The sequence below is a fragment of the Ostrinia furnacalis genome, unplaced genomic scaffold, assembly GCF_004193835.3.
Source record: "Ostrinia furnacalis isolate ACB-3 unplaced genomic scaffold, ASM419383v2 OfSCF3070, whole genome shotgun sequence".
Taxonomy (NCBI): domain Eukaryota; kingdom Metazoa; phylum Arthropoda; class Insecta; order Lepidoptera; family Crambidae; genus Ostrinia; species Ostrinia furnacalis.
In genome coordinates, this window is record NW_021133309.1 from 43702 (window position 1) to 63659 (window position 19958).

Sequence of the window (19958 nt, forward strand, 5' to 3'; positions counted from 1 at the left end):
CAAGGTTATTATAGTTTTACAGAGAAAAACTTGTTTAACTTGATTAGAAAAAAATGGCCAAAAACAAAAAAAAAACTTGTCAAAGAATTTATTGTAGTTTCATCAGTTGAGTCGGTATTAAATACATACTTATTGGAACCCTCAAATGATTCCTGAGATAGATTTACTGCTGTATTAGCACAATCCCATCAGATTATTCATTCAGCGAGTCAATTCTGACTAAATCATTACTTCCTCAATCAAATCAGCTGATTAGACGTGTCAAAGCGGTACCGCTTTCACAATCTCACGCGTGACTAGTGTTGCAAAAATATGTTTTTTTTCTGGCTCAAAAAAAAAACCTGAAAAAAATCTGTTTTTTTCTGGACCTTGATTTTTTTTCTAGAGTATGAAATCCAAAACTATTAAGGCAGTTACCGTTACTTCAGAGGACTATAAGTTTTCGGTTTATTCTTGACTCTTCTGTACTTTTGGTTTAATTTTCATAAATAGGTATATTGGCAACGTTGAGGCACGTTAAGGCACTGAAACACATTTATGGATTATAAAAATATGACAATGTAAATGTAGGTAAATAATAAATTGACTAAAGTAATGTAATGATATAATTGAATGAAATATTAATAAAGAGTGATCCTACTGACTTACCATTTGACAAAATGTATTTGCTCACCTGCATGCAGGTTGAATACTTGTACTAAAAATTTTTTGTAAGAACCTTATAACCTGTATTCTGGCAAATAAACGCTTCTTATTCTTATTCTTATTCTAAACTGATAATGAAAGTAAAGATGAAGAATAAATAAAAAACGAAAATAAGTTTAGTTGTAATCTGTTGTTGGAAGTTGTTATAACTAAATTATAAATAGATAAATTGATTTATTTATTGTTTCATAATGTATCCCTGTTGGTTTCTATAAATAAATAAATATTGTAAGACAGAAAAAAATCTCTTTCTATCAAAAAAAAAAACAACGGTGCCAAGTTTTTTTTACATTTTTTTTTTTCAAATTTTGCATCACTACGCGTGACTCACCCGAATCTCGCTTCAAATTTTGCTAACTCGATCGAGAAGAGCCGACGCGTCGTCTGTCGATCGCTGACGGGCCGTTTTGTCAACAATACCCATTGTATCCGATTGTTTGGAAACACACCACCCTTCCTAAGGCTCGAGATCAAGCGTTCTACTGTGAAATGTCCTTGCATAATTTGATGATGAGTCGCTGGATTTTCTACTTATTTCATGTATTACAGAATCGGAATTGAATTCTGGATTCGATTCGCATGTTGTAGCTTTACCATTGAGTTTACATTAAACACCATCGCTAACAAGTGCGTTAAAGAAAAGTTTATGACAAATTTCAGTTCTTGAAAGTAACCGCTATTGGGGCCCTGTGCGATCTTTCTTACATATTTTTTTGTAAACGCCTAATGTAAACTCATGGTAAACACACAGGACATTATTAGAGCAAAATTACTTTGGTACCTACGTATAAAAAAAACGTTTTTACTACTAAGTATCCCAAAAAATAAACTATGTAATATTAACCCCCCCATATTTTTCATGTTTAGTTAAAGCAGATTTTAACACATTGAACGCCAACGCGGTCAATGTTGTCCGACACTGCACTTTCCTACCGGGCCAAGTAAAAATTTCAATTTTTTTCAATTTTCGTCGATTGTTTTTTTTTGTTAAATCGTTACATTATAAACACAAATAAAGGATTTTATTAACATATAGTTGTTTTTGAGTCTTTACATCGTATTACTAAGCGTCGGACATCATTGACCCCCATGGCCCCAGCGAGCGAAAATTCGAAAATCCGTTCCGTAGGGCCGCGCGGTCATGGTTGTCGACCATCCCCGCCCGCATCCAAAAAAAAAAGGAAAACAACCAAAAAAATAAAGAGTTGTACATTGGTAGGTTTTTGATATATTATATTACGCATAAATAGGAATATTATAAGGTATAAAATGAGAAACGAAACTAGCAGGATAAGTCTTAAATAGTGATTAAAAATAATAATAAATTAATCGATGATACCGTAAAAGTAACGCTAAAAGTGATTTTTTTCAAATTGTTTTAATTAAAAAAGGTTTAAATTTTATTTAAAAAATTGAATTTATCAATAATTCGTATAAAAGTTGTCCAAAACTGAGCCGTCCCAGCTATGGCATTGTCAGGAAGGCGCTACAATCAATACTGAACTATTAGTTCCGATTTTTGCCTCGTTGGACAGCCATATAATTATGAAATTTACAGGAAGGTGCTACTAACAACTGGGTTATTAATCCAATTTTTGCGACTTGACGTTTTAGAAATTGTTTGACTGTATTTTGAATTTTTCATCCATCACTGTAGTGTCACTTTCGATCGGTTCTTTTGTCAAAACAACATTGAATTGTCAGTATATCTACAAATAATCTTTAAAAATATACTTAAAATTAAAAATAATTATAATGACATAGCTGATTTAACATGCCAATAATTTGACCTAATTTAATAATAAAAAAAGTTTTAGAATAGAGTATCCATAAGAGAAAAAATGTTTTTCATACATTAAACAATACTATTTTTCTCGACAATCCTGCTAGGTGTAAGCATCTAATAAGTACAATAATTTATGCCACTAATAAGGTTTTAAATTGCATAAGTTTTGTAGCTGTACTAAGAACTTAGTACCTGTACCAACCCTTCATACAAAGTGGTTGTTCAACAATAAAAGTGTTTTTTTTTATTTTCCTGCATAATATAAATTATGTAAAATAAGTAAACGATATGTTTTAATTAATAAACCGTTATTATCTTGCTAAAAAGTTGATACATTTGCAAAAATGCATTGTATAATTACCATGTTTCATTGCGCTACCGTTATCCACATTTTTTTTTCTAAGTCCGAGCTTTACCTGAGAACCAAGTGACGTACACTAATCTTGGGAGCCGCGCGGGTCAGCTTATATGAGAATTATTGAAGAAATGCTGTCCATCGGCTCAATACAGAGGTTTAAACATAGGTCTGACTCGCGGTCATCATTGTCCGACGCGGCCCGAACGGAAAGTTAAAGTGTCGCCCATCATTGTCCCCCATGGCCCGAACGGAACAGTGCCATTTTTAGGCTGGCAGCGAAGGTGTTAAGCTCTTGAATAAACTGTGGTATCTTATTCGGTGACATTAAGAGTTATTTTGCAACGAGAATGAAGTTAGTAAGGCAGATAAGTTATTTCAAGTTTTTTAATTTATGATTTTGTGGTTCGTAGGATGCGCCAAGTCGTCTATTTAAAATATCTGACATCAAGGTTATTACAACCCACTCGAATAATACTAGTAAGTAGTAGTACAGCCAGCATCAAAAGTATGAACACGTAATGGATATCAAAGTGCTAAGCCGCAGTGTTTTTCAACCTTTTTCATGACACGAGACAAAAAATATTTTGCGAACTCCGACCGCTCGCTTTTTTTTCATGCATTTTATAATGTTACAAAGATGTAGGGACCGAATACTTCAATCCATACAACATTTACGCATTTGCTTAGATTTCGAATAAATCTATCTTTAAATTTTTCTTTTTTTTACTGAGGTAGTTTTTACGACCTCTCGCGACCCACAGTTTGAAAAACACTGAGCACAATGTTAATAAGGAATAAGGTTGTCAAATACATATTATATTTATTGATCTGACTGTAAGTATCTACATGCGGATACATTAATTTGCATAAATATTATACGTACGTAATCTGCATTAGGAAAATGAACAAAATTATTAAGAGTAGAAAAATGACATTGAGTAAGTTTTACAATTACCACATTATACCAAAATAAATAATTGAGTATTATAATAATTCTAAATTAAGAGGAAGAAATAAAACTCATGAATGTTGTAAAAAGGGACTGTAAAAAAATATCTGATTTTTTGTCATTTTTTCCTTCGATAGTTTCACCTAATTTCATATGTGCACTTTATCAAGACTCACACTGTATGAGAAAATCATGCATCCCCAACCCGTCTGATCAGAGGTGGAATTGTGTGAAGCAATCTTTATCATTTGACAGTTCATAACGTACGATAAAGTCAGTTAAACAAAGCGTTTAACAGAATAATCGTACGTTATTACTATTAGTGCTGTTAGTAATATTAAATGATTACGATTGCTTTACACAATTCCACCTCAGCGTAGAGAGCCAAATCTTCCATTTACCGCTGGTAAATAAGGGTGTCCTGTAGTGAAAACCAAATGACCTGTTGATGATGATGATGAAACTTCTAAAACATATCTTCATTGAACATAAGCACGTCATCCAATCCAACTTTAGATCCAGCACGCTGCGCGCGCGTCGTTTGTGAAAACATTAAATATTTTCACTCATTCTTTCATTTGTTTAGATGTAGTGGAATGTTATATTTCTAATAAGCGGTATTGTGACGAGTTATTATTTATATTTACACGGTAATGAGAAAAACAATAGAAATAGCAGGGAACTGATGCGAAAATAATGTGAGATAATTTTCGTTGATCGGTGTATTCATTGATCTGTTTTTGTAGGGAAATTTAATGACGTCATTTGGGTTACTAATCGTAGATTTATTAGTTGGGATATCTAGCAATGCGAAAGGCAAATAAAATCCAATATTAACTTACTAAAATATTTCTTGTAAAAAAAGTTCAGCCTTTAAAATGTTGCTGAATCTATCAGCCACCTACTTAAGACTTTGATTTCGTGATCTCTGCGCCACAGGACGTATTTTTGTGCATAATTTAGGAATGTAGGAAAACAAACACGAAGTGGAATATTTCAGGAATTTTCCTTTGTCAAAAAGCTGAGAGCTTTATTTGTAGGTAAGTGAAAATAAAGTTCAGCGGGACAGTCCATCCTAAAAAAAAAGAAAATTTTATTTTGTCACGTTGTAATGTCACTTTTGAAGGCTTTTTGAAGAAGTCATGTACTGAGCACAGTTCTAGCTACCCATTTTCTTTTAGTTTTTCACTTTCTTCAAAGGGTAGGTAATGTGTCTTTGCGATAGAACGTGACGACATGATCGGAAATGAGTAGCTAGAAATGTGGCCCATTTGTACGCAATACTCTATTGCGTTTTACATGAGATCTTTTAATCAATTTCGCAATGACTCTAGTACAAGTATTGCAATTCTAAAACACTACACAATACTTAATTAAGTGGAAATACATACTGCAAAATACTAATTAAACTTTGACACCTCTAAATAGAGGAGCATTGTCCTTTAGAGACAAAAAAAAATTAATTTAAATACTTAAAATAAATACCTATTAGTTACCGTCATACCTAGCGTAGTGGTTGCAATTCACGAAGGCGAGTGAGCTTAACATGTGTGGCTCGCTACTGTTCTTTTTCAAAAGTTTTGACAGTCATTACACTATCGTTATGTGCATGTACACGTACACACACAAGTAAACCTCACTCGTCTTCGTGAGTTGCAAGAACATACAGAGGTACTGCGCTTTCGCCAAATAGCCAAGTGAAATGGTGTTAATACAAAATTGTTTATTCATAAACCTCCCGCTAGTCCATTGACTCTTGACTCATCGCAAGGGTCACGTGTTCGAACCCCACTCGTGACATTGAGAACATTGGTGTAACATTGAACGTCGAATAACGTCTGAAATAAGAAAAAAATCTTTAATGTAAATACAAGTATTTTTACGGATTTTACGTCAAACTTTGGTAGGTAGGTACACCTTTTTAACACGCCTTTTCCATACCTTTTCTATATTTATAAAGGTGTCCCAAAAAGTAGTGTCAAGCCCAGACGTAGAGCATCACTAGGGCTATCCGAATCACCTCCATGTATACTATGTTCCGCGATTTTTGATAGTTTTCGAGTTATGATTGTTTTAAATTTCTGTGCTTGGGCACTTTTTTGGTCACTGTAGCGCGAATAGATAAGGTACATGCCTGATTTTTTTATTATTATTACATATTAGATGAATACTAAGCGTATCTGATTCAAAAGTACCTATTTACTTCCATAACATGTGTAAACCAAAAAAATCCTATATGTTGTAAAAAAAATCATAACTCGAAAACTGTCAAAAGTCGCGGTGATTCCGGTAGCCCTAGTGATACTTTGCCTGTGGGCTTCGGCTTGATACTACTTTTTGGGACACCCTGTATAATGCACCTACACTCCAAACTCCGACTCGCCGATTTTGTCAAAAGTCTTTTTGCCGCCGACAGCTTGGTGTGTAGAGTCTATAAAAGCAACCGTTAGTGACTGATATCAACCCATAGTTCAAACCACTGAACAGATTGAGCTAAGAAAGGGTTTTCCGAAATTTACTCCTTATGTTGATGAATCTGGGGTCCAAAATTTACCACGAGCGAAGCTGCGGGTTAATGCTTGTATATAATAAACATCATCAGCATAACTTGCTGTTAATGATGATGATGAATGATATGTTGCGTTATCTTAGTTACTAAAAATGCTGAAAAAACTATTAAATACTTCGTTCAAACATATTCAGCTTGAATATTAATTATTTACTAAAATAAAACCTCCTCACCTTGCATTCCTAACGTAAGTGAGTGATAAACAACATATTTAATTTGCCCTGCGTTTATGGCGGCCATACTTCACGAATATTATGTGACACCCGTGAGGGATTGTCACTTCACTGGCAGCTTGGGGAGAACAGCCAGGTTTTTGATGCTGTCACAAGAATTGATAGGTAGTACGATACTGTTGTGTTTCGGCAGTTACAGTTAAGATAGCCAGTTCCTCTGTGGTTGAGGATTCCGGGTGAAGCTCGCTTCCACCTTCGGCCTGATCATCACTTACCATCAGGTGAGATACACGCCAAGAGCTTCGCCGTTGTGAATAAAAAAAAAGGTTTGAACTGTCCAATTACAAGTTTTCTGTCAGTATCAAAAAGTCAGACATGTATCGAGGTATAGAAAATTATTGTTTCGTGATTGACTTAACGCTCGTATTCACTCATGAGCGTGGACGCACAGGGTGACATACGAACCAATCACAGATCTCTATTCAACGCTGTGCGTTCGATTTGTTGCTTCACATAAGCAAGCGTCGTTTGTGAATACGGGTGTTAGGCTCGGTTGCACCATCTTACTTTAACTCTGTTGATGCTCTGGTGATCCGTCTGCTCGTTTGCCTCCTATCACATAAAAAAAAAACTTTAACAAACGTCAAAAGTCTGTTAAACTCAATACAAAAAACACACCGGTTATCGTTACAGTTACGGTTAAAGTTAGGTGGTGTAATTCAGCCTTACTGCATTTGTTTTCCTGTGGCGTGAAGACGAGTTTAAAGCAGGAACTAATTTCGCGAGTCTAACGAAGGAGGAATTATTGCGGTGGTTTTGAGCTACGTAGAGTCCCACGCGTCTTAGTAGGTTCGGGATTTTACTGTTATCTAAAGACAAAAGTGCTAAATTGTGATTATTGTGGATCATCGTCATCATTTTAGCTAATGCCAGTCCGCTACTGGACGCTGGATGTAAAAGAGTTCTCCAAGAAACGCTACAAAATACTGACGATCTTCATTTTTTCATTCTACAATTTTGAGGTCGTCCCTCCATCGAGCTGAACCTCCCTGAACCTTCACCGGTTTCAGTTCGTGGCCCTGCCTTCCTCTTTGAGTTTAAATGTCATAAATGTCCTGGATTGGTTGGCTCACAGCGTATAATAAACTTAAAAATTTCGCTGGGTTTACCCAATGTGTCCATAGCACTGCAGTCAGAGCATAAAGTACAGCGGCAAGTTTTAAAAAAATTGTTTGAATTTACCCAATATCCGTAGCACAGCGGTCAGTCGCTGGCAACAATGAGGTTAAATGTAAAAAAAAAAACTAATAATTAGAGAAAAAAGTTTTCTGCGTGCATCAATCGCTCTCGTTGCATCTGAACCGTACCTCGTAACTGGAGAAATCACGAACAATGCATGCGTTCACACGCAGCGCCGTTCGCGGAACGGGTCGGGTGGCGCTTTCCTCTAATTTCGGGGTTACTCATATTGTTGACGGTGTTTTTCTACGGATTTTGATACATAGTTTTGTTGTCCAGCCAGTATTGATAAATGCTGAATGAGGTGGTTATGTGGCGTGTCCGATTTAACCCGCATTAAATGAATTTAAGAGAGATTTTTTAACTATCCCCCGGGACAAACTTGACCTACACTGGTTGGGTTATTTATTGGCGGTCAAACTGTAGATCCTGGCTACACAGGAGTTGCAGCGGTAGGAACGAGAATTGGGAATAGTCCCAAATAAAAGTACACATTATCAAGGCGTTTCTATAGGCCCATATGTATTTGTAATAGCGGCGATTTTGCAACGAAACTGTATAGCCTAATCTGTGGTCTAAACAAATGACGGCACGCGCGCGCATTAAAACGATCCAATGAACCATAGATTAGTAACCATAGAGTCATAGACCTCATCTTTCCTAGACGTGGCGACAGACGCTCGCGTTTCACCGATCGGTATCGCAGCTCGCCTTACGTTGTTTCCTGCGACTAACTCGATATAGCAAATGACACCGATGATTTTTCAAATTCCTTCGCGCAAGTTGACGTTCAGTGGAAGCGACGGTTTCGAGAAGCGAGGTGTCGATTCAGGCGCTTGGCGAGTCTATTAGGTTATTAAGCTGGGTTGCTACAATCGTTTGCGAGAATAAGATTGGACACTAGGCAAAATATCTCTTGAATTTATAAAATGATGGTTCAGGTGCATGAGCACAACTCTTTATTAAAACCTGTCGTGATTATGTTCTGTTAAAGGCGCGAAACTATATTCAGCCAGTATAACATCGACAACTATTGAACCACGGCTTATTGAACACAAATCATAGACTTTTTTATTGTTAGACTCTTTTCAGGGCACTTTTGTCCGTATTCACAAACATTACTAAATATAAGCTCAAGGTCATACACGAACGAATCACAAAGCTCTATTCAACACTGTGCGTTCGATTTGCTGCTTCACTTAAGCAAGCATCGTTTGCGAATACGGGGGTGTTTTACACGTCCCAAATAAGTATAGTGTGCTCTACCTCCACTTCAGGATAACATTGTAAATGCGCTTCAAGTCCAATATTTTAACAACTTTTTTTTTATTTCAGCATAATGGACTCGGGAGGGGCTGGTATCGCAGAATCGCCCCCCACCTACCACCGCTCTTACGAACAATACGTGCAGGGGGGTGTTGAGAATAGCACCGACTCTGGGCAGGACCAAACCAGCCCAGAGCTGGTAGTCTGGTCCACTCTACCCTACGGTTTGGACTACAGAGCCCAGTACGACTACAGAAGTCCGTACGATACTGGAAGGGATTACTCGAGTCAGCAGTACGCAAGGGCGCCCTTTACGACCAAGATGGGGCAAGCCAAAGCCTTGAAGGAGGCCAGAATAAGAAGGCCCATGAACGCCTTCATGGTTTGGGCGAAGGTGGAACGCAAGAAGCTGGCCGATGAGAATCCGGACCTCCACAACGCTGACCTGAGTAAAATGCTAGGTAAGTGCTTTTAAATTCTTTTTAAACTGTTTCCATCACAGAACATAGAAAGAGGTTTCTAAGTTCTGTGGTTTCCATATTTTAAAAATTCCGACTGTTTTGTTTTCAGATTAATTTGAAATTCGAATATTTTTTTCTTTTTTGGAACAAATTCTACGTTCCATTTCTAATTTTAAAATGCGATTATCTCTTTTTATTCTCATTCATAATGACGTAACATTGTTGTGAATTAAGTTCGAAGTCAGAACCGATAATATTATTTAGCAACGCGAATATTGCAACATGCATTTTTCCTTGTTTAATAGCGATAAAATTCACTTATTGAATTTCTATTTTGGATGTTTTAGCATAAAGTCATAATAATAATATTAGATAATTATAGTCTATTTGTCATTTAATAGGTAGGTACTAGCCTACTAACTTAGCTACTTAAAAATCTTCATAGAACGAGTTGTGCGTGTATTAAAAATGTAAATTTAAAACATTGTCCTCTCTTTTTTCATTGGACAACAGAACTAATCTCATACAAGCAAAATGGAACAAAAAATGGAATGTAATAATGCCGAGTGAGTCAGCGTTATAGTGCAATCTTCGGATATTTGAATTTCTAATGTTCAAAACATCATTTCTAATGTTTTTATGTATTTATTTATGAATATATTAAAGGGTATGTATGGAGCTTATCAAAAACTAAGATACGTTGTTCTATTATGAAACTTAATATTATTTTTTTATTTATTTATTTATTTACACTTTTGCACATACATATGTACAGTGGCGGACTTAATGCCAGGTATTATGTATTAATATTATGTACCTACACATAGTTGCAATTGGTTTTATTTTGCAACTAATCTGTATTATTTATGCTGTACATAATTATGAATATGTACATTATAACAGTAACATCCCAACTATAATTCGTTTATTTCAGTTACATTTATTTGATACCCACGAGATTCGAACCCGCGACCACACCTTTAATCTAGCACGTGAACCACCAATCTAAACGATTTGTTCAGATAAATCACGTTAAACTACAACCAAACTTCTTTTCAACACACCCCACATTCCATAGTACCGTCAGCAAAAAAGTTCATTTGCGAAAGTCAATTAGGTAATCTGACAGCGTACGACTTCATGACTATAAATCAAGAAAGGAGACCGGGGTGAGTTGTAACAGAGGAGAGTTGTGACATTGTAGATTTTTAGAACCTACTAATTTATCAGCTAGCTCACAAAAGCGCGCATTTGTTAGTCTGATGCCCGTTTTCACCATCAATTCCCAATTTTTAAGTGACCCCTATAGTAACAATTAACAGGAATTTTGTTGTCATAGGGGTCACTTAAAAATTAGAGATTGATGGTGAAAACGGGCGTGAGACTAAAAAAAACGTGCACTGCTATGACCTCGCTAGTACGGGACTCCACCTTTTGTTCCCACCTCTGCAAATCCTGTGTAGCCAGGATCTACAGCTTGACTGCCAATAAAAACCCTACCAGTGAAGGTCAAGTTTGTCACGGGAGAAAGTTAAACTGTCATTGGCCCCGCAACGAAATTAATCAGAAGAACATTGGAGGAGTTCGAAGTTCGAGCTCGCTAGTCAACTCACGCATGCAGTTACAACTCACCCGGTCTCCCCAATACCAAAAATAACTACACCGGATTTTATGTGAAACCAACCGCCATAAAAACCGGGGTCTTATATTAATTCCATATCAGCAAGAGTGTTTCAATATGGCATTCTTCAACGTAAAAGGTATGTCAGACATCGGCGAGGCTGTTAACAACTTAATTAAATATTATAGTAGCGTCAACATTAGTGTTTTATTAATGCTTGGTTATGAAGGTGAGGAGTATGCGCAAGTGACATTTCGATGTACGTTTTCTTTTAAATTATTCAAAAAAAGAACATTCTATTTTTAAAATCATAAAAAGAGGACACTTTATTCATTTGTTCAACCATGAGAATACGATAGTTTAGTCCAACTAAACCTCTCACTATAATGGAACTGCGTCCAGTAAAGAGTTTAACAAAGTAAAGTTTTACATACACATCACAGATTTTATGACTTTTACTTATATTTTATTATAAGTAAGTCATAAAAGTCATTTATTTTCTGCAAAAAGGCTTTGAAAAAAGCTTTTACACGTCCCATTATTACTTGAATCCTACTTTAGTAGCTTAAATTATCTAAATAACATCAGCTATCTATTAAAAGTCTTGTCAAAATCAATCTTGCCCTTTCGGAGATTAACTGGAACAAAAAGATATACAAAATCAGTTTAAGTACGTGTTATTTTCATATAGTAAAGCTTCATTAAAACAGATTTTTTTTATTATTGTCAGAGTGTTTTGCTAACCCTACTACAACATTTGCGGCCGGCCGTAGAAATGCTCGTTTGCTCATATTTCTGCTCTGGATAGGCGCAAAAACGTGGAAAATTTACCATCTAGCCATTAGGCACTCTCCTTAACATTTCACGGAAATCCGTGGCCGACATACTTCACGCCATAGGATTATGCAAATTAAGCTTTAAGAAAGCGCTAATATTCCAATAAGTAGGTATTATATTTTTGTACTATCGGCAACAGTGTTAACTACCCATTGCCGGTCATGTCGCCTCGTTCTATCGCAAAGATCCCCATTTGATGATATTAAAATATTAAAAAAATAGTAGAGTCATCGGCTGTAGCAACACAACCGCAGTACTTAACTTAGTAGGTTCTTCATAAAAAAGATCGCGTTTGTAGGTTCTTCATAAAAAAGACCCGTACCGTTATTTTAATATTGTAATCGTTATTTGCGTCTGTAGTAGCAAAAATCCCATGAAAAAATTCGATCAGGTTTTTTCCGTATTTTCAAAATTTCCGGAAAACTTTGTGACTATTTAATACACAAAAAATTGCCGCTATGTAACCTTGATGTGACGGTGATGACGCCAACCTGGTTCGATCATGAATGATCCAATATAAGAAACAGTTATAAGTATCAACAATTAGTCTATTAATATGTTTTGATATTCATTAAAATGTTTACATTACCGTCATAATATCAGTCCTGAAAATAATAATAATTAATTTACTCACAGATAATTCTGACCGCAAGAATTAAATATGAAAATATCATATCCGCACAATATTGTAAATACTCAATATTATTTCTGTATTATTCAAGTATGGATAAACCAACATATAACACATGAATACAGTAGAATACTTAGTTTTAAACCAGCTTGAAATTCCCAGGATCGATTCCCAGGTGGTGCATTCGACAACTCTGTCATTTTTTAGTTTTGCTATATCCTGAACCACCTGTGAGCATAATACACAGTACCCCACTTCTTTTTTTTTATCCACAACGAGGAAGCTCTTGGCTTGTATCTCACCTGATGACGATCAGGCCGAAGGTGGAAGCGAGCTTTACCCGGAATCCTCAACCACGGAGGAACTGGCTATGCTGTTAACATTTTTGTTATGGCGACAGACTTAGGTAAGATGGTGGTAGCTAGCCAGGCGGAATTAGAACAAGTCCTAAGTCCTACCACCAACCAAACCGAAAAGAAAAATCTGCCCCCACTGGGAATCGAACCTGGGACCTCTGCATCTGAAGCAGATGATCTTACCACTAGACCACAGAGGCGGTTCTTTGTGTCTATTCCCACCTCTCGATTTCGCCGTTGCAGTTGCAACTGTCTATAGCATTACTGCCAATAAAAACTCAGCCAGTAAAGGTCAATTTTTTTCATGCAACAAAATAATCAGAAATTGATCCAGTAGGGAATCAAACCTTACACCCCTGAATCTGACTCGCTTACCACTCAACCACAGCAGTTCTATGAGATACAGTAGCACAGTGTCTTATGGACAATAGAAGTATTTTGTAACAAGTAACATTGCCACCATTTTAGTAAATCAGTTTCGATCTTGATACACAAAATGGGCCCTAATTGTAGAAATTAGGTCGTTCCAACGGTACTATCGCCTTTCTGCGTAAATGTACAGTCAGCTGCGCATTAATTTATTCAGTTTGATACCTTACCGCTATTGTCTTAAGAATAGAAATGAGTATGACATTTAGCAGCTGACTGGCGCGTGGACAGGACATAACAGCCAACTCAATTCGCGCGAGTCTACCTTTTTTATATGTAGAGCTACTTTATTTGCAACAAAATAATCTATGTTATTATGGGTATTTTTATTATTTAAGAATTTTTGTACTAACATGAAGCAATAAAACCCATTTGATTTGATTTCATTTGATGTTCTTATGATAAGGGTAATTTTGTTTACCAGATACTTTGAGGCGAGCTTAATAATAAGAGAAAAAGCAAAGTTTAACTCGGGGATATTATTTTTTCTACTTTCACTAGTAGTGAACAAACAAGAACAAGGAAAATATTAAGTACCTATTTCCTATAAATATAAGTTATTAAATGAAGTTTAAGCGTTTCAGTAATGTGTAAAATGTGAAAAATCTTCATCGATCCGACATGTGCTAAAAAATCCGTATTTTTTAACTTTCACCTTGAATTTTTTTTAGCATATGTCGGAACGATGGGGATTTTTCACATTCCATTCATAATGGTGCTCCGTACATAAATAAATGTCTTTATTGCAAGAAAAAAGTTTTACAATTTTGAGCGAATCTTCTGTCTTCCAAAATAGGCATTTGCCTGTAGTATGGACGACAGTGTCTTCCCCATTACTAATGGGCCATTAGGTACAAAACAAACAGTAAGTATAACAATAGGTTGTTTCAATTTCAACGTTCGTACCAATTTTCGGCTGTATGCTATTATTTCAGGGTTCACTACACACATTTGACCGGACTAATACTCGTAGAAAGTGACATGTCACGATGACAAGTCGTCTGCTGCTGCTGTGTGCAGTCAGCTACGAACTTGCACCTTTAGAGCGCTTTCACATTTAGGCGATTTATAAACGCGCGACAGACGCGCTGCCGAAAATTTCATACTATATGACAGCGGTTGCCTGCCTTCACATAAAAATGCCGCTGCCGCGCTGCAGCTAGGGTTGCCAACTTTTCTTTCAAAATATAAAGTATATTAGAGGTCGGAGAAGGAAAACAGACAGTATTAAAAAAAAACAAACAGTATAGCTCTACAACGCGTACTTAAATGTGGTGTTGGGCATTTACTTTTAAAAATATCTATGGATACTAGTGATGCTAGCTGAAAACAGTATTTTGTATACTTTATTTTTGTTCAACAGTAAAAAGTATAATTTAGTGAAAAACAGTATAATACTGTTCAAAACAGTATAGTTGGCAACCCTAGCTGCAGCTGTCGCGCTCCTGACACCCTAATATGACGCTCTTACTGTTCTAAACGAGCTGTGACCTACGGTAGATATGGCAAGTCATTATAACGCGGCGTGGGTGGCTGATCGTATCGCGTCTAATGAAATAAACCGGCATAAAAAATAAGATCCATGTACCCGTAAATTGTGAGCATAGAACAAACCCACTTAATTTTCAAGCCTACCCCCAACTAAATAGGGTGTATTTTTATTTAATTAACACCGGTTGTTGTTTATGATGACTAATAGTGTTGTGCTATCCGTGTACGGGATTACCAGCCGGGACCAAATTACCCACTGATAAGGCGATGCACTTCTAATATTTCGACCACTTTTCCTTTTACCTGAAATAAAAAATACTATACAGGGTGGAAACGATAAGTGATCTCACTCGATTATTTCTAAACCATACAAGATATCGAAAAACTGGTTACTGATTCTGAAAATGCTTCACAAGCTCTTTCAAACGGTACCAATAATAGGTTACAGTATAAACAGGAACTATCCCAAAATTCAATGTTTCCAGCTTCCATACTAAATGTATGACGACGACACAAATTAGAAGTGTAATTTATTTTTTTGTTAAATAATAAACTCAAAAAGTCGATTAAATAAACTTGTGACTTGCATCTTATTTAAAATTATTAGTGAAATCATTAGTTTTAGGCTTTATTTGCTATAAAATTTATCAAGAGATGAGTGCGATGACTGTGATATAGTACTAAATGTATGGAAGACGGAAACATTGAATTTTAGGATAGATCCAGTTTATTTAGTAATTTGATATTGATGCCGTTGGATAGAGCTCGTAAAGCACTTTTAGAATCAGTAACCAGTTTTACGATATCTTGTGTAGTTTTTAAAATTATGTAACTTTACCAAATGTATGGAAGCTGGAAACATTGAATTTTCGGATAGTTCCAGAAACTGAAACCTATTATTAACACCGTTTGAAAGAGCTCATGAAGCACTTTCAGGATCAGTAACCAGTTTTTCGATATATTGTATAGTTTAGAAATAATCGGGTGAGATCACTTATCGTTTCCACCCTGTATACTTAAGTTATTATTCTGTAAGCTGCGATTAGTTTGAAAATAATTATCTGAGTCTTCCAGCGACTTGACCCACTTTTAACTTGGTCCATGGGCTAAATTGCTGGATTGAATTTTTAAATATTTTCTCATAAATCTATAGAAAAAAAATCTAAGAATTGTGTTATTTTTTAAAATTCTAAACTAATTAGTTACTATTAGGCAAAACGTTATTTGCGATTGATGATGATCATTGAGCATTGGAAGACTCATGCACTAATATGACGTTCCAAGGTTTTCCTGAATCGTCACACTTCACTTTTTAAAGACAAAGTAAAACCTCCATGAATTAAAGTAGACGTAATGTCATAAGTCATTGTAGCTAATTTTAAATGAACTAACACAGTAGGCAAGCACTGAAGCCTTGTTCGCACTAGTCGAGTAATTTTGTAGAGTAACTTGCCTCTGGTAACTAAACTACTCGCTACTGACCAAAATACCGTTCACACTTTGGTCGTGTACTTTTTTGTACACATTTGCCCTGATTAAAATGTACTGTACTGTTTACAAGATAAGTGGTTTTTTTATGAACGCGACTCGTTTAGCCTGGTGAGCGAGTGAGCACAGACGCGTGGTGGGGGGTGCTACTCACCTATCAAAAGAAAATAAAATGGATTGACAATTAAACGATTTAGTATACCTAGATCTTGCAACTAACGAAGGCGAGTGAGCTTTACTTGTGTGTGTACGTGTACATAACGATAGTGTAATGACTGTCAAAACTTTTGAAAAACGAACAGTAGCGGGCCACCACACATGTAAAGCTCACTCGCCTTCGTAAATTGCAACAACTTCAAGTAAGCCAAATTTTTGGTGTTCTGACTAGTTACTCGCAGTGATGAGTGCGTCTAAATTACTTGACTAGTGCGAACAAGCCTCGAGCGTGATACGGCAATGGGAAAACCCACGGAATAAGCGATACTCATTATTAATTAAATAAACAAAGGACTTGCGTAAAGAACTGGAACATAACGTATCCTTGCGACATATTGATTGTGTGGGATGACGCATAGGATGAGCTTGATGAAGTTTATTGTAGAATTCCTGACTTATGTCTAAAGACATAATAAAGGCTACAGAAATAGATATGAAAATTACTCGTATTTGGCCTTTGACCAATATTTTAGCACCTTTTTTCGAACTTTTTCGTGTTCAAGAGGAGTCTTCCAGCTATTTGGTGGAAGAAAAAATATTTATAAATTCAAACCAGCTACTTGGCCCGTGGACCAAGTTAAAGTGGGCCAAGTCGCTGGAAGACTTCAAGAGCTTCTTTAAAAAGGTTTATGCATCGAAAGGTCTTTCCATATCGTTACGTATTTTTTAAATCGTCACACATTAGTAGGATTATCCAATTAATTTCCAACCTTAACCTTCATCAGACAGGGCATAATCTCAAATTGATTGCACCACGTTCCCTCAATGGGCGACCTTGGGCCTCCTTCCTCTATTATTGGCTAAATTGCCCTCCTTCTACGGAGGGAATGACATCCTTGTAACTACAGGCCGCGCTATACATACTTAGTGGCGCTAATTCAAACGTCTTGAGTCATAGACAATAACCGGGAACGGAGCAGGGTTGACTGTGTTTAAAAACTGTCTGACCCGGAGAATTTCGTACCGGTTCGTTAGAAATATAGGATTCTAACGGTGAAAGAATTTTTCAAATTGGTCCAGTAGTGTCGGAGCCTATTCCATACAAACAAATAAATCTTTCTTCTTTATAATATTAGTTAGTGTAAACAAAAATACGATCTTTTCCAGTGTAGAGCTGGAGCGAGTTTGCTGAAACTCCACTAAATGCTGATAGAATATCCGTTAAGCTAGAAAAAAAGTTATCTGCATTGCTTTGAAAGCTTGAGATTCACTATTTCGATGCGATGCATAATTGAAATCTGTCGTTTCAAATGATATTGCTAGGCTACGGCTAAATAATATTGACAGACCCTTTTTTAGGAAAGATGCAAAAGGTAATAAAACTTCTAGCTGTCAAAGTTTATTTTTTAATAAAAATAGTATCGTAACTAGTGGCCAGTGCAGTATGTTAATTTTTTAAATGGTTGCAATGTCAGTAAAGGTGTGAAAAACTGTTTTGGAATTAAAATTTCGAACGTAAGTCATTTACTTTTTTTTACCGCTAGCATGAGATGGCCAGTATCGAACTGCAAAAGTTTCAACTTTTTCCCGTATTTTTGTACTTACAGCCCTAGATTTCAAAATATTTAGGGATGTGTGACTAACAGGTGGTATTATAATTGACACCATATACTGTGACTTATTTACCACCGATATATGCGTTCTGTCAGTCCATCAAGCAACGTATTTGGTGTGCGAATATTTTTGAAGGCAGCATGGCCTTTTTGATAAATAATTTATTGTCGTGATGGTCATATGAGTTTTATTTTATTATCATAACTTTGAATACTCGATGGGTTCTTTGGTCTTGGTTTTATTGTCGGTTGAAAAAAAATATTAATTAATTAAATATAACCCATTTTATTTTGCACTATGTACCGCTGTATGAATTTCTAAATAGGTAAATAAGCATTCAACCATAATTGAAAACGTTACGATGAGTTTTAAAGAATCGTAACAAAATATCAACAACAAAAAATAAAAAAATCTGTTAGTATCATTAACTACACAATGACAAAAAAACCAGCCTGTTTTAGTTACAGTTTAACAGTTTAAAAAATAAATATGAAACAAAAACATCAAGAAGGTTAACATTTTTTTTTCAATGTTTTAAGAAAGATATTGTAACAACAATGTTGTAAGAAGTTATCTGTGTTTTCAGCTTCTGCTAAATTCGTTTCAGCCATATGACGTCCACTGCTGGACAAAGGTCTCCCAAGGACTTCCATAACTTTCTGCTACAACAGTTTTTTGAAAAATCGCCTCTATTTACTACTGCTTAAGATACAACAATGTAACTTGATGTACCTTCTCTACATCTTGATAACATTGATGAGGCAGATTCCTTCGCCTTCCGAGGAGATTTCTACAATTTCTATAACTAGAAAAGGAATCAGCAAAAATTCTTCAATGAAAAAAAGCAACTGGCAGACGGATATAAGTAAGGCTTAATTGTAAATGAGCTCTTTATATAGAGTTAATTTAATCATTTGAATCCTTATTTGGTTAATTGTCCGGTTTATGAACTGTCAAGCAGTGACAACATTCTTACAAGTGATTGTATGAAATTGTATGAAGCACCGCGGTTGGGGTGCACGCACACTGCTTAGCTAGTTGTAACATTCGCAATGAACATGAACACATGGTATTTGTTGTTGTTAAGGTTTTTTTTACTTGAACTTAAGACATTATTTTTTATTGTTGTTTATTAGGTACATGTCTCAAATAAAACGTTACATTTACGTAAGTAAGTAACAATAAAAAACACATGAATAAATAAACACTGACCTTGATGCTTGTTTCTAAACAAATTTTGTTGAGCCCATCACCTTCATCATCATCAGAATCGCTCAGGAACGTTAGTCAAAAATCATTTTCCTCTAGTATCTACCCTTAAATATTAGTCAATATTAACTGTATAACTAAGTTGTAATGTATTTTAACATTCGCGCAATCAGCTCTTATTTTTATGCTCCTTTACGTGACTTTATTATGACGCCATGATTTAGTGTTTGATGATAAACTGTGAACATGAGTTATACTTGTTACACTTATTAATACCGATAAATGTTTATTTCATAGCAAACTGCGAATGCCTGTTACATTATTGTCACATATTTAGCTTTGTTACAAAAACAAAGATTGGCATAATTCAATATTACAATATTAATGTAATAAGTGAGTACAAGTTAAATGACTGCTTGAAGTTACTGTTTATTATTTTAATATTATTTTTTGGTTTAAAATTGGTTTTTAACTGTCCCAAGTCTTTAAGTGTCTGTTATACGGTTTACCTGGATACTGAAAGCTGTACAAGGAAGCTATTTAATGGAGTTAACAGCGCTTAACTTTTAAACTGAGGCCATTTTGGTGTCAGAATTTAGGAGGCTATGGGAGTTTGACAT

The 19958-nt window shown here is 35.7% G+C and overlaps 1 protein-coding gene across 1 annotated transcript in view; it reads left to right on the forward strand.

The window, feature by feature from the left end:
• Positions 1-19958, forward strand: part of LOC114357214 (transcription factor egl-13-like) — a 94013-nt gene that overhangs the window by 26192 nt on the left and 47863 nt on the right. The window contains exon 3 of the mRNA XM_028310730.1: positions 9115-9506. Coding sequence (XP_028166531.1) covers positions 9115-9506 — 392 coding nt within the window. The remainder of the gene's footprint in view (positions 1-9114; positions 9507-19958) is intronic.